Source organism: Electrona antarctica (assembly GCF_951216825.1).
Source record: "Electrona antarctica genome assembly, chromosome: 5".
In the NCBI taxonomy this organism is placed as follows: Eukaryota; Metazoa; Chordata; class Actinopteri; order Myctophiformes; family Myctophidae; genus Electrona; species Electrona antarctica.
In genome coordinates this window covers 46886990-46900212 of record NC_136810.1, presented here as the reverse complement: position 1 = coordinate 46900212, position 13223 = coordinate 46886990, and the positions used below count along the sequence as shown (strand labels likewise).

Genomic DNA, 13223 nt, shown 5'->3' with positions numbered 1-13223 from the left:
AAAAGTGGAAGAGAAACGATTGATGTGAGGGGGATTGAAAGGAAAGCTATAAGCGTTGTAGAGTTTTTTGTAGAGTGGTTTCGTTGGGAGCAAGAGGTGGAACGGTCCATGGGACCAAATTTGGAAACCAAATCCATTAGATTGGAGTCAGAGCCCTTCTTCTACAAACAGCAGACCTGCCAAACTCACAGCTGTACCGCCAAGTTAACTCTGTTCTCCAAACCTAATTCCCCTCTCTGAAGTGCAATACATCCTTATTAGACATTGAAGTAGAGGTACAGGAACTGTTTATTTAAAAAAAAATGCATGTCCTGATTATGATTAATATCGTTCTTTTCATTTGGACAAAATACTAACACATATCTCTAGAATTACATTTGGATGAACACCAAATGTGTTCATAGTTATTTTTTTGAGTAAGTCAGTGGTCCCAGCATCATAGCATAAACACTGATAAGATAAACACGTAAATATATCATCACGCTGTGGAATCATCAGTGTTTTGATTCTGAGAATGTACAAATGGACCGTTCATGGTGATACATTTACACCCAAGACTTTGAATTTTACTGTCAGGAAAATATAATCCACTGAGCATACACATACAGTATGATGTACTGTAGTGTTATAGCATGTATTTATTACTGTAATAGTACTGTGTTGAGAGACTGAGTGGACCAAAGACACATTTCCACCCCAAGTTGGACAAGAACAGTTTTATCTCCTCTTCCAGATTGTTCAAAAACGTTTTATTTCACAGTTCACTTAAGGCTACAGTACGTTTATGGTTGGCCAGACCATACCGTATCTATCTATCTTATTTATCCTAATATAAATGCACCACGCCTCTGTGCGTACGTGTGTACGCACGTCTGTAATCCACATAACTCGAACCGTTTGCCCCACCGACTTCAAATTTAGCACACAGGTTCCACACCCCCACAGGGAGTGCAGTGCCATTCTACACAAAGTCAGGAATGCTACGAATGGCACTAGGTGTCACATGGACGGACCACATCAGAAATGTGGACCTCTATGGTGACCTACCGCGGGTCACGGACAAAGTCAGAGAGAGAAGGATGAGGCTGGCAGGGCACTGTGTCAGGCACCCAGAACTTGAGGCAAGTAAATTGACCCTATGGGAGCCACTGCCAACCCAGGGCAAAGCCAGGGGGGGAAAGAAGTGTACCACCTATGTAGACGTGCTGCGGTGCGACAGCTTGGCTGACAACACTGAAGAGCTCAAGAACCTGATGTTGGATAGGAATTTGTGGAGGGCAGCGATCCAGGAATCCCGAGTTGGTGTTGGCTACTCCTCACTCTCACAGCAACTACTACTACAACGTTGTCGAGAACCAGCATAAAAGCCTCTGCCCCAGTGCCCGGGCTTTGGACAGGGCCCAAATTGTGTTTTTTTTGGTGCCGTTGTTAGGCCAATCAGGGATTGTGTATTTTTGGTGGCGTCGCTCGGCCAATCAGAGCGCTGCTTATGTCTGTGGCCCCCTCGGCCAATTGGATTGGCTCCGTATGTTGGTGCCGTCGCTCGGGCCAATCGGGGATTGGCTAATGACGTAACTATGTATGTTTTATGTAAAAACGTGATTCCTGATTGGCAGAGGGAAACCGACATACGCAGTCGAAAACAGTACTTGCGCTCTGCTCGCGCAAGTAATAACTGGGTGGGGCATGCATTTCCAACTTGCATCGTTCCAAGTAGGCCGGTGCCCAACAGGCACAGCTCTGGTATATTAAATGACTGATGAATGTCGTGGCTGTCCAAAACCGTTACTTTTCAGGATTAAAATGGAAAAGATCACACCTGTGTGAAGTGAGGGGCTCTATTACCATCATACATCATCATACATCATCTCATTCCGGCCAATCAGAATTTGCGTCCTCACCGTCGTCTTCAATGTTTGTGTTGCGCAATGTTTGTGTTTCACTGTTCATGTTTGTAGGACAAAGTTTGCCCCTCAAAAAATAGATCTACGAGCTCAAAACGCATCATGATGCGACATGTTTTGAACTTCATCTGCTATTTTTGATTGTCTGACACTGTAATATGATCAAATAGGGCATTCAAAAACATAACTAATTGAAATATGGAGATAAGACAGCGATATGTGTATTATTGTGTATACAGTCTCATGGTCCAGCTATCAACGGTGTTGATTCAACACTTCCTGTTGCAAATCTCTTGCTATTAAACCGTCCAACTGTCACGCAACTAAAGATACGTTTCTGCCTTACTCAAACAAACAGCAAATGTCCATGTAGGGGTGGGGGGGGGGGGCTGGAGGTGTATCCAAGGTCACTGAAACATTATTCAAAAGTCCCTTTTAATTGGCTTGGCTCATCACTTTGACAACTTAAAAGCAGCATGTTTATAGACAAATCCGCAGAGTGGTGCCCTGTAGGCCAGCTGTAGGCAATCAATGCTGCGGTGTCGAGCTGCTCTTAATGTGACAGCGCAGCTATGATTGTGCCCAGGGCACCTCTCCGTGGATTCGTCTATCTAGACCACTGGTTCCCAAACACTGGATCTTCGGGACCCATTTGTGGGTCGTGGACACATTTTTAATGGGTCCTTTTTTATAATTTTTTTGTTTCCAAGATTTTGTTTTAAATATTATTTCAAAACATTTTCATTTTTCTGTCCTGATGAAGGTCGAATAGACCGAAAAGTTGAATAAAGAGCAACATTTCTGGCAAGTTTTCTGACAGTGTGCGGGACCCTTCTTTGTTTTTCAAAGATACCCTTTTAAAAAAAACTTTCATGAAACATTCCCCAAAAAAGGCAACATTTTCCATGAATTAAAAACCAATTCATTGGTTTATTTCGGTTATAATGTTGGTTATAATGTTGGTTATAATGTCCTTCCATCTCACCCTGCATTGCAGGGTTGAAATTGTCAAAAAGAAAATGTTGTGTTTCTTTTGATAATTTTATGTCATTTTGCGTCATTGGGATACTTGGAGCTGGACCATTAATTAACCTTTTGTTTTTATGAAGTCTTCTTGGAGATATGCACATGCATTATTTGTAATGCTATCTTCAACCCATCCAAAAATAGCTGATCTACAAGCTCACAATGCGTCACGAAGTGACGCTTTGTATAGTGCAACTATTTCAGCAACTATTTCAGCAAATTGTACTTTTTTTTTTAAGTATAAAATTATTAAATGTGTCATTAATTTCTTTGTATATTTAAGCTATTTGTCATATCTTCCCCTTGCAATTTCTGGTAACGAAGCCTAAATATCATGTTCCAATGTTCAAAGCTAAAAACACAACTACATCGTTAATCGTAATTATTTGTGCGACAATTAATCGTCCTCTTCGTTTTGTAATCGTGACAGCCCTGTCATTGCCATTCTTCATGTCCCCTCCCTCTGTGTTTCCTCCACAGTGAAGTACATCCGTGAGGTGTCTCCACTCTTCAAGAAGCCGTCTCTGGTAGCCGACCTGCCGTGGGACGGCATGCGTCCCCAGTCCCCGAGCTACAGCGGCAGCGAGGACTCCGGCTCCCCCAAACACACCAGCTCCTCTGGCTCCAAGGACAGGAAGGTCATCAGTCTGAAGATGTGCTTCATCAGCAGAAACCTAACCATGCCGGACCTGGAGAACAGGTCTGAGATGTATTCTTGTGTGTGTGTGTGTGTGTGTGTGTGTGTGTGTGTGTGTGTGTGTGTGTGTGTGTGTGTGTGTGTGTGTGTGTGTGTGTGTGTGTGTGTGTGTGTGTGTGTGTGTGTGTGTGTGTGTGTGTGTGTGTGTGTGTGTGTGTGTGTGTGTGTGTGTGTGTGTGTGTGTGTGTGTGTGTGTGTGTGTGTGTGTGTGTGTGTGTGTGTGTGTGTGTGTGTCGAAATACCTGATTACGTGGGAGTTTAGGTGTGGTTGGATTATGTGTTTTGCAAGTGGGTGTGGGTGAGTTTTTTTTTTCTTCCCCTACAGAACTTAGATTCATTCGTTTGGAATGCTTGGCATGTGAGAGAGAATTAATTAGATAAATAAATACATAAATAAATGGAAGAATAGTGTAGATGTGTAAAGCTTAGCTCCTCGATCATGACACTCTCTTCCCATCTAGGCTGCTGGAGCTCCACTCCCCTGACGGACAGCACACGGTGGTGCTGCGCTGCAAGGACGGCCCGTCCGCCAGCTCCTGGTTCACTGCCGTCCACACCAACATCGCCGCCCTGCTGCCACAGACGTTGGCTCAGGTCAACGCTTACCTGGGTTCCCCGACCTCCACCTCCTCACACCCCCACCTCAAACACATCGGCTGGATGGCCGAACAGGTATTTTTAGTTTGTTTTTGTTTTTGTTGTGAGCCCTTAGACCAGTGGTCCCGGGACCCCCAGGGGTCCTTGAGGGAGCTCCAGGGGGTCCCCAGCTAAATTATACATGCACAGTACCCCACAGTATGGGCTGTGATATATATTTAAGACATTTGGCGCCATAATCGTATATTTACGTTTGATAAACCCCTTTAATGCCACCTTTAATTTAATGCCACCGTCGTATATTTACGTTTTAGGGTGTTATAAGCACAGAAAACTGATCATGCTAATATTTGCAGGACTGGACGCCGCCATCTTGGTACAGACAATAACAAACGCCGAAATGCTCCAAACCCACGAGGCAAGCTCCATAAAGTCCCGTAATGGCCGCGATCTTTTATCTCCGAATTGAGGCGCAGATGAGGTGATATGAGGCGAAGTACTATATTAGTAACAAATTAGCGCGATGCTCCGCTTAGCAGATTAGCATCCTCCATGCTAGATCGACCCGCTGAAACGGCATCGGCTAATACTTCCGGTTTAACAGCCACGTTAGGGTCCTGAATTTATAGTTTTTTGCAGTTTTCGTGTGGCAAAGGTAAAAGAGGGGCCCAAGAACCGCCTAGCAGGAAAAGTAAGTAAAGGTTGTACTTCAGGTCTAGGTACATCTGTGAATGGTATATATATTTTTTGGAAACAAAAGATACATTGACACGATCGTAGACAGGAACACCCACAAACGTCACATCCGGTTTTAGCCAGGGGTAAACAAAATGGTCTTCCCCATAGAGTTATAATAGCGTACGATCCTTTGGATCACTTTCAGAGCGATTTGTTGGATGATAGAAATATTGAGAAAAATCCATCAGAAGGACATCTGGAACACTCGCCCTCGGAAAGTTGACTTATTATTACGTATACGAGACGATTTAGCCATGGTTCACATGGCGCTAGTCTGTCATGGCAGAACTTCAACCTGTTTTATGCACTTTTCCCATTTAGAACGTTAACGTCTACATACATGTTCAGATTTCAAATATAAAGTGCTCGCCCCAGAGCCACGGATGTTACAATCCTCCTCGGGTGGGTAAAAGTACCCGTGTCTTCCGCATTGTTCAATAAAAAGCGTTTTAATCCGAAAAGCGTTTTAATCTGTAAGGGGGGGAGTTGCACCACTCGGTTCACACGGGTGTGATTTTTATTGAACAATACGGAAGATACCGGTACTTATTCCCACCCTAGCGGAATTGTAACATCCATGGCCCTGGGGTGAACACTTTATATTTGTAATCGGAACATTTGTGTAGGCGTAAGCCGCCGTAAGGACTGTAAATGGAGACTGTGCGTAAAACAGTCCAGGCCAGGGCTACCATGAGCTCACAGCGCGTTGCGAGTTTGTCGATTTTTTGTTTATGCTGGGGAGCTGGGGTTCAAGTGGTTTATAGTCAGAGTATCCTTATCTCTTTATACTTTATTGCAGCGTCAAGTTGCACAAGCATAACCACCACTGAAATCGGACATCAATCTCCCTCTCCCGCCATGTTACAAAACATTGTGTTACCGTGGCGCAGTGTTTACTCGCCTGGCAGAGACACTCTATACTGTAGATATGATCAATTAAACTTAACGTAATATCAAAAACCAACAGCCATTAAGTCATCAATAATGTTTATAGAACACATTGTAGTGAATTCTAAGTAGTTTAGAGACAGTTGGAACTTGGCACGGAGCCATCGTTGTGCGGTCGAAACGAATGGTGTCGGTAGCCTACTTGAAATTCACTGAAACATGTTCTATAAACATCAGATGAATTAATGGCTTTTTAAAATGTATATATTATGATAAGTTTCAGTGATCATATCTATAGAAAGGTGTCTCGTACCATGCGAATATATCAGTCCATTGTGTGTTGTGCTGGATCATGTCCATGCAGTCAAGGAAAACATTCCAATCGGCCTCTAGCTTGTTTCATTTTCTAAAGTAGCGTTCCTTGTCGAGTGGCAACAAGGATCTGTGCCTGTGATCTGGCAAGCCATGACGCCTACTTTTAAATTAGTAGTATTTAAGCATCTGCGTTTGAAAACCCAACACTCTACTGTTTATTCCGGTTGGGAGAACTCCGGCTCCACCCCCCAGCTATATTGACGCCCCTGATGACAAAGTCGGTGTCGGTGTATTCCATTGTGTGTTTGTTTATAAAAGAGCTAGAGACCGGGAGACCCCTTTACTGACGATATTGATAGTATCATTGATAGTATCAAGTGAAGACTGACAGGAAAGCGGGAGAGAGAGAGAGAAGAGGAGAGACACGCAGCAAAGGTCGTCATGAACGGGACTCGAACACTTGACGCGCTGTCGGGCCAAAGCCTATATGTGGCATGCGCCTGGACCACTTGGCCAGCGGGCGCCCCTTACAGTTATTTTAATAAAGATGTAACTTACACCACCTTTAAGGTCTGATAGACCATGTGTCTGGTAAGACGTACAGTCCTAAAGTCATGAGTCCGACACCCTACCCAAAACCCTAACCTAATCGCTCGATTTTTAACCCGCCACGGGTTAGTTTTAACCCGTCATGTATGTCGGGAGCCACGGGTAATTTTTAACCTGCAGCACAGGTGACTTTTAACCCGCCGCATGGGTGTTGTCGGACTAATGACTGTAGGACTTTTGGTATGTCTAACCAACGTATGCGCCCCAATAAACATTGCATTGCTCCAAGTGTGCTTAAATCTCTCTCATTAGCAGTAAATTCCATTGGAAATGGGTTTGATTTAAAAGAATGGCATAAATTAAATTCCCTAGAAATTATAATTGTTTTTGGTTATCACGAACTGTAGTTAATCATCCAAATGTTTAATTACTGCTACATCCATTGTGTACAGGCTCACCTCAGATACATTTGCTGACACTGGCTGAACGGGCCCTTACACATTTTGTCCCCATATATACTGTAGACAGTGTATTATGCCAATACAGGATTATGTGAAGGAAAATAAATTGCCCAGCATGTTAAAAGGAAGCATGATGACGGTGAGACGTGACTGACATGTAATGCAGTAACTGCAATATAAACAGGAAAGGCATGTTTTTATGGAACAATAAAAAAGGTAAATGCATGCATTTCCATTTTGGGGGCAAACATTCAGTGAATATAGCCGAAATACAAGCTCACAACACGTTGCATGGCAACACGTTGTGACCTTGCAGGTCGGCTATATTTTTTTAGATATTTGGTGTAAAGCAAAGCCAGGAGGGGGGCCTAGTATGGAGCCCTGAGGGACTCCGGTCGACTAAGGGTTTAAGTGGTTAAGGGCCTAGCCATGCTGGAGTTTTCATTCAAGGCCTTGTATGAGTCAATACATCTATGTGTGTGTGTGGTTGTTTTTTCTTGGAGACGTAGCCTGGGTTGACAGGAAATACTCAGGCACAAAGTCAATAAGCGTTTCCACCACATTAGCCACTTCCTGTCTGGCGCCCTACGTACTCCAATCACTCACTCACTCACTAACGGACTGTCACTAATTAATGTCACCAAGTTACAAAACTATCAAAAACCTAATCACTCAGGCATGACACACATTCTGGCATGGCAGACATAAACACACCCACATGCGCGTGCACACACACACACACACACACACACATTATTGACTTACAATCATCCCATATAGCACCCTCCCGGACCTCATTAACCTTAAAAATGTAATATTTAAATGGTGAAACCTATTTTGTCCCCAATTTGATATGCCGATCCCAATCAACTTGCCGATCCAAATCGACTCATTTCCAGCATTTGACCCCAAACTATGGCGGGAACACACACACACACACACACACACACACACACACACACACACACACACAAGATGAGAATTGATGCGTCAGTGTTCATGTCTTCTCTAGGTCCAGCTGGATGGAGGACGGCACCAGTTCAGGCCCATTGTCATGGCTCTGACAGAAAAAGACATCCTGCTCTTTGAATCTGTGCCGTGGAGCAGAGAGGCGTGGTCCATGCCTCTGCTCACTCATCCATTACTAGCCACAAGGTAATCACACTATTACTACAGATGTTTTGCAGAGGTAGAAATTATGAGACTGAAATGGAACACTGAATGGGGAGAGTCAATGTATGGAGTAAGAAAAACAAAAGTTAATTAATGCTGTAAATGTTTATGTTCACTCTCCTCCCAGTTCTGTACAAATTGTATGAATGAGTGTGCTTACCAATAAACAGAAAAAAAAAAGAAAAAAAATTATGAGGCCTTTCACGATCATGAAAGTTTACTTGTCAATTAGTTGTCACACAAATAATTGCTATTAACCCATTCTGGATGGGAACCTTTTTTGGTGTTTTAAGCATTATGTTATACTTAATGCTTAAAACCCGTCCCTGGAACAACATACTGTATTTTCAGCAGCCAATTACATATCATTTTTGGGGTCGTTGACATGAAATTGTTTGAGAACCACTGCTATAGAAACATAGGTTTTTCAGAAAACAGTCAGGATTTAGAAGACATTTGTAGAATCGTCCTTTTTTAATCTTCAATGCAAAAGTTAGAAAAAAAGTCAGATCACCCAGCAGCACTACCAAAGTACAACCATGTATTAATCACGGTTCTCGCTGTGTTCAGACTGGTCCATTCTGGCAGTGCCCGGAGTTCCCCAGCCCAGGGTGCAGACCTGGTGTTTGCCACGCGGACGGGCACGGGACGGGGCATCGAGTCCCATGTGTTCCGGGTGGAGACCCACTGGGATCTGTCTTCATGGACGCGGGCCCTGGTACAGGGGGGACATGCTGCCGCCGAGCTCATCAAAGAAGTCTCCATCGGTGAGATGATGGGTGCATATTGTGTTTGTGTGCATGTGTGTGCCCATTTAGTCCCCATACTATGCTCAATGCACAGTTCATTATGTGTTTGTAGAAGTGTTTACAGTGGGGGTATGTGTTACTATATTACTGTATTTACACACATGCATCGCCAGATTTCTATGTCTACTGTAGGCCAAGCTTTGTCACAGTCATCAGCATAGCCTAGGACATTACCATATCCTAGTATACCTGATGAATATACTGATGTAATGCATAGTTTGGGAATGTCACAGAAAAGTATTCTGAGGTGAATAACTGGGCTTACAGTAACATCCTATGTGTTCATGAGGCAGGCCTGGTTTGTCTCTCTGCTGACAGAACTGTGTGTGTGTGTGTGTGTGTGTGTGTGTGTGTGTGTGTGTGTGTGTGTGTGTGTGTGTGTGTGTGTGTGTGTGTGTGTGTGTGTGTGTGTGTGTGTGTGTGTGTGTGTGTGTGTGTGTGTGTGTGTGTGTGTGTGTGTGTGTGTGTGTGTGTGTGTGTGTGTGTGTGTGTGTGTGTGTGCTATTTTTTGATTGAATGGTTGAATTATTTAGTGACAAAATCACTGTACAAGTGAATACGGTGGTGATACAATGGTCAAAATGATAGCGTATTTATTTCCATTGGGGTCCTTTCGAAGTAAAGGGGGATGGTTGGAGAAAATAAGAAATGGAATTTGCGTACAGATGAAATGATACAAAACCCAATAATATAGTTTCCCTATGCTCTGTACAGATGAAATGATACAAAACCCAATAATATAGTTTCCCTATGCTCTGTACAGATGAAATGATACAAAACCCAATAATATAGTTTCCCTATGCTCTGTACAGATGAAATGATACAAAACCCAATAATATAGTTTCCCTATGCTCTGTACAGATGAAATTATACAAAACCCAATAATATAGTTTCCCTATGCTCTGTAGGAAAAGGATTATTGAGGCCAGATTTGAATCTGTACTGGACTATGGGGACATAATTTATCGTCATGCAGCTGCCACCACACTCAGCCCTGAGGTCTATTACTGGTGACAGCTACAATACTCATCACTGTACATCGTATAATAATGTAGGCTGGTCTTCTCTGACTGACAGACGCAATAATCATTGGCACCTTTTCATATATAAAGCCCTGATTGGAAAATGACCACCATGCTACATCAGAAACCTAGTCACATTTTAACTCGCTATGCCTTCTGGCTCCTTTTGCCAACTTTGAGCTGGGAAAGGCTGCTTTCAGTGTTGGTGCACCCAACAAGAACTTTAAACTGAACAACCTAGCATCATTTGGCCATTTTAGGAACATACTTAATAATCGTATGTATTACCTGTATGTAACTGTTTTTTTGTTTTGTTTTTAAATAACTTTTTATTGAATTTTTATGTTTTTACATAAAGATGAATCAAATGTATAAAGTGAGACAAACTAGAAAGGTATAAATTATAAGCACAATACAATAAAACAGACAAGAAAAACAAAAGGCACAGAAACAAAACAAAACAAACAAACAAACAAAAGAAAATGGCGAGCAGCACATACACAATACAGTCAGTTATTCATTAGGGAAAAAAATATAAATACAAATATATATACACACATATATATATATATACTTACACAACACACATGGGCACATCAGAAGGCAAATTGCAAGAGTACAGCTGTAACTGTTTTAAGTACTGATAGCCGTCAACATTTAACCGTTTTAAATTGTTTGTTCTTAATTTGTTTTATTGTTTTCTTTGATCTTCTCAGTCTCTCAGTCTCTGTGTGATGCTTTCACATATTTTTCTCGAGCATCACGGGAGTGCAGCCACCCTGCCTAATACCATGCAGTGTCATGGCAAATTTGGCAATACATGGTTTTCATCAAAACAAGAGTGTCCGACTAAACTGTGTTTTTGTACATAATGACCTGCCACTGACCCCCCACAAAAGTAGTTTCCTATTGGGGACAAATAAATTGACCGTGGCAATGCTTTGCATAGAATAATAATCAGGATGTTGGCTGGAACACCTTTAAATGGGATCAGGTTTATTGACTCTTGTGCAATTAACTGCCAATCAGCTACTAGCTATTGTAATCAGGTATACAATCTATCTATGGGCATACATGCTGTATGTACTGTATGCCAGTGGTTCCCAAACCTTTTCATGTCAAGGACCCCCAAATTGACACGAATTAGCCCGCGGACCCCCCATTTGAAAAGATATGCCAGGGACCCCCATAAGAGAAGATTGTTACGGCTCTAGCAGTGATTCTCAACCTGTTCAATTTCAAGGACCCGCAGTTTGACATGCATTAGTCTACGGACCCCCATTTAATGGCATTTCTATCTCTGGGACCCCCAATTTATATTGTAAAATCAACGTTAATTTAACTTAAGTGTACAAGTGTACAAATGGAACCAAATGGACCCTAATGGGAGTTACAGACCCATACAGGTCCATTTGGTTCCAAACTATAATTTAACTGGGGACCCCCTGGAACTCTCTCAAGGACCCCTGGGGGTCCCCGGACCCCACTTTGGGAACAACTGCTGTATGCCATTTACAGTGGTGGAAAAGGTACTCACATTCTTTACTTGCATATCAATACTGCAATGTAGAAATACTCTGTTACAATTAAAAGTCCGGATTTCAAAATGTACTTGTTATAAAGTAAAATGTACAAAAGTATTCGTATCAAAATGTACTTAAAGTACCAAAAGTAGAACATACTCGTTATGCAGAAGGTCCCATTTCACAAGTTTTCAAAAGTATAAAACCAATGAAAAAGGCAGATCTACAAGCTCACAATGTTTGGCATCGTATGCAAGTAAATGTACTTAAATGTAAATGTACTTAGTTACTTTCCACCACTGGTAATTTATACGGAGTCTCCTGTCACAGGAAGTTTCTGACAACTTGTGAATCTGTAGTAATGTACCAGAGAGTAAATGTCGCACAGAGAGAAACTGTGTAGGGAAAAAAAAGCAGAAGTCTGTGCCAGTGGAGGGGAATGTTTCCACTCGGTTAAGAACAATAGTTGGCTGCAGTAACGGGCCTGGAAACCGTTTGTCTTTTTCCCTTCCATGTCCTGCTGCTACATAAACACGGTGGTGGTGGTGGAGGAACATTAAAGACATTTAGACATGAGGACAATTCTACAAATGTCAATTTTACTCAATTTTTCAAAAATAGCAGATCTACAAGCTCATAGCACGGCACCGAGTGCCGCACTATGAACTTGTAGGTCTGCTATTTTTCAACAGCTAAAGCATAACATAATGCTTAACGCTTAACACCAAAAGGGGTTCCCGCCCAGAATGGGTTAAAGACATTTCAAGTAACAGTAATACATGTGGACGTTCTACAGACCTTGAATTATGGAATCACCTCTTGTGTATCCTATTGAGTTCGCCGAACATTCTGACTCAATCCTCTATCCAAACAGATCTGCGAGCTCACAAGCTTCTTTTTTAAATCGTGAAAACGTGTGCAAATATTTTGAATATATTCCTTACACAGTGAATGTTTTTAACTTAAATATTTGCTTCTGGGGTGGTCCCTGGAACAACATATTTTCTGATGGGGGACCACGGCCAGATACATATAATTTGGGAGTTTTTGACATGAACCAGTTTGAGAACCGCTGACATAGAAACATAGGTTTTTCAGAAAACTGTTAGGATTTAAGAAGACATTTGTAGATTTGACCTCAGGTCTCGATGTATTAAACGCCTTCATCCCCTCTTGTCAACAGGCTGTACGCTGAACAGGCAAGATGTTCGTCTGACACTGCACTACGAGAAGGGCTTCACTGTCACGCGAGAGCCAGCGGATCCTACCGGGGGAGCAGTACTGTTCAGATACCCGTTCGAGAAACTGAAGATGTCCGGTGACGACGGAATCCGAAATCTTTACCTTGACTTTGGTGGTCCAGAGGGTGAAATGGTACGTATGTTGCTCCTGGCATCTGAAGACCTTCAGCGTTTTTCTCTCACAGTACTCACTGTGAGTCAGGTTTTTGGTTAAAGTCGCACAATGTAGAGAAAGTCCTGTGTAGCCTATATTGAGAACAATATGCTGCCTACATGCGTG

The 13223-nt window shown here is 42.5% G+C and overlaps 1 protein-coding gene across 1 annotated transcript in view; it reads left to right on the top strand.

Annotated features, from left to right (window-relative positions):
• Positions 1 to 13223, top strand: part of sntb2 (syntrophin, beta 2) — a 31275-nt gene that overhangs the window by 14608 nt on the left and 3444 nt on the right. Inside the window, exons 2-6 of the mRNA XM_079501356.1 lie at positions 3411 to 3630; positions 4089 to 4299; positions 8188 to 8330; positions 8919 to 9115; positions 12886 to 13076. Coding sequence (XP_079357482.1) covers positions 3411 to 3630; positions 4089 to 4299; positions 8188 to 8330; positions 8919 to 9115; positions 12886 to 13076 — 962 coding nt within the window. The remainder of the gene's footprint in view (positions 1 to 3410; positions 3631 to 4088; positions 4300 to 8187; positions 8331 to 8918; positions 9116 to 12885; positions 13077 to 13223) is intronic.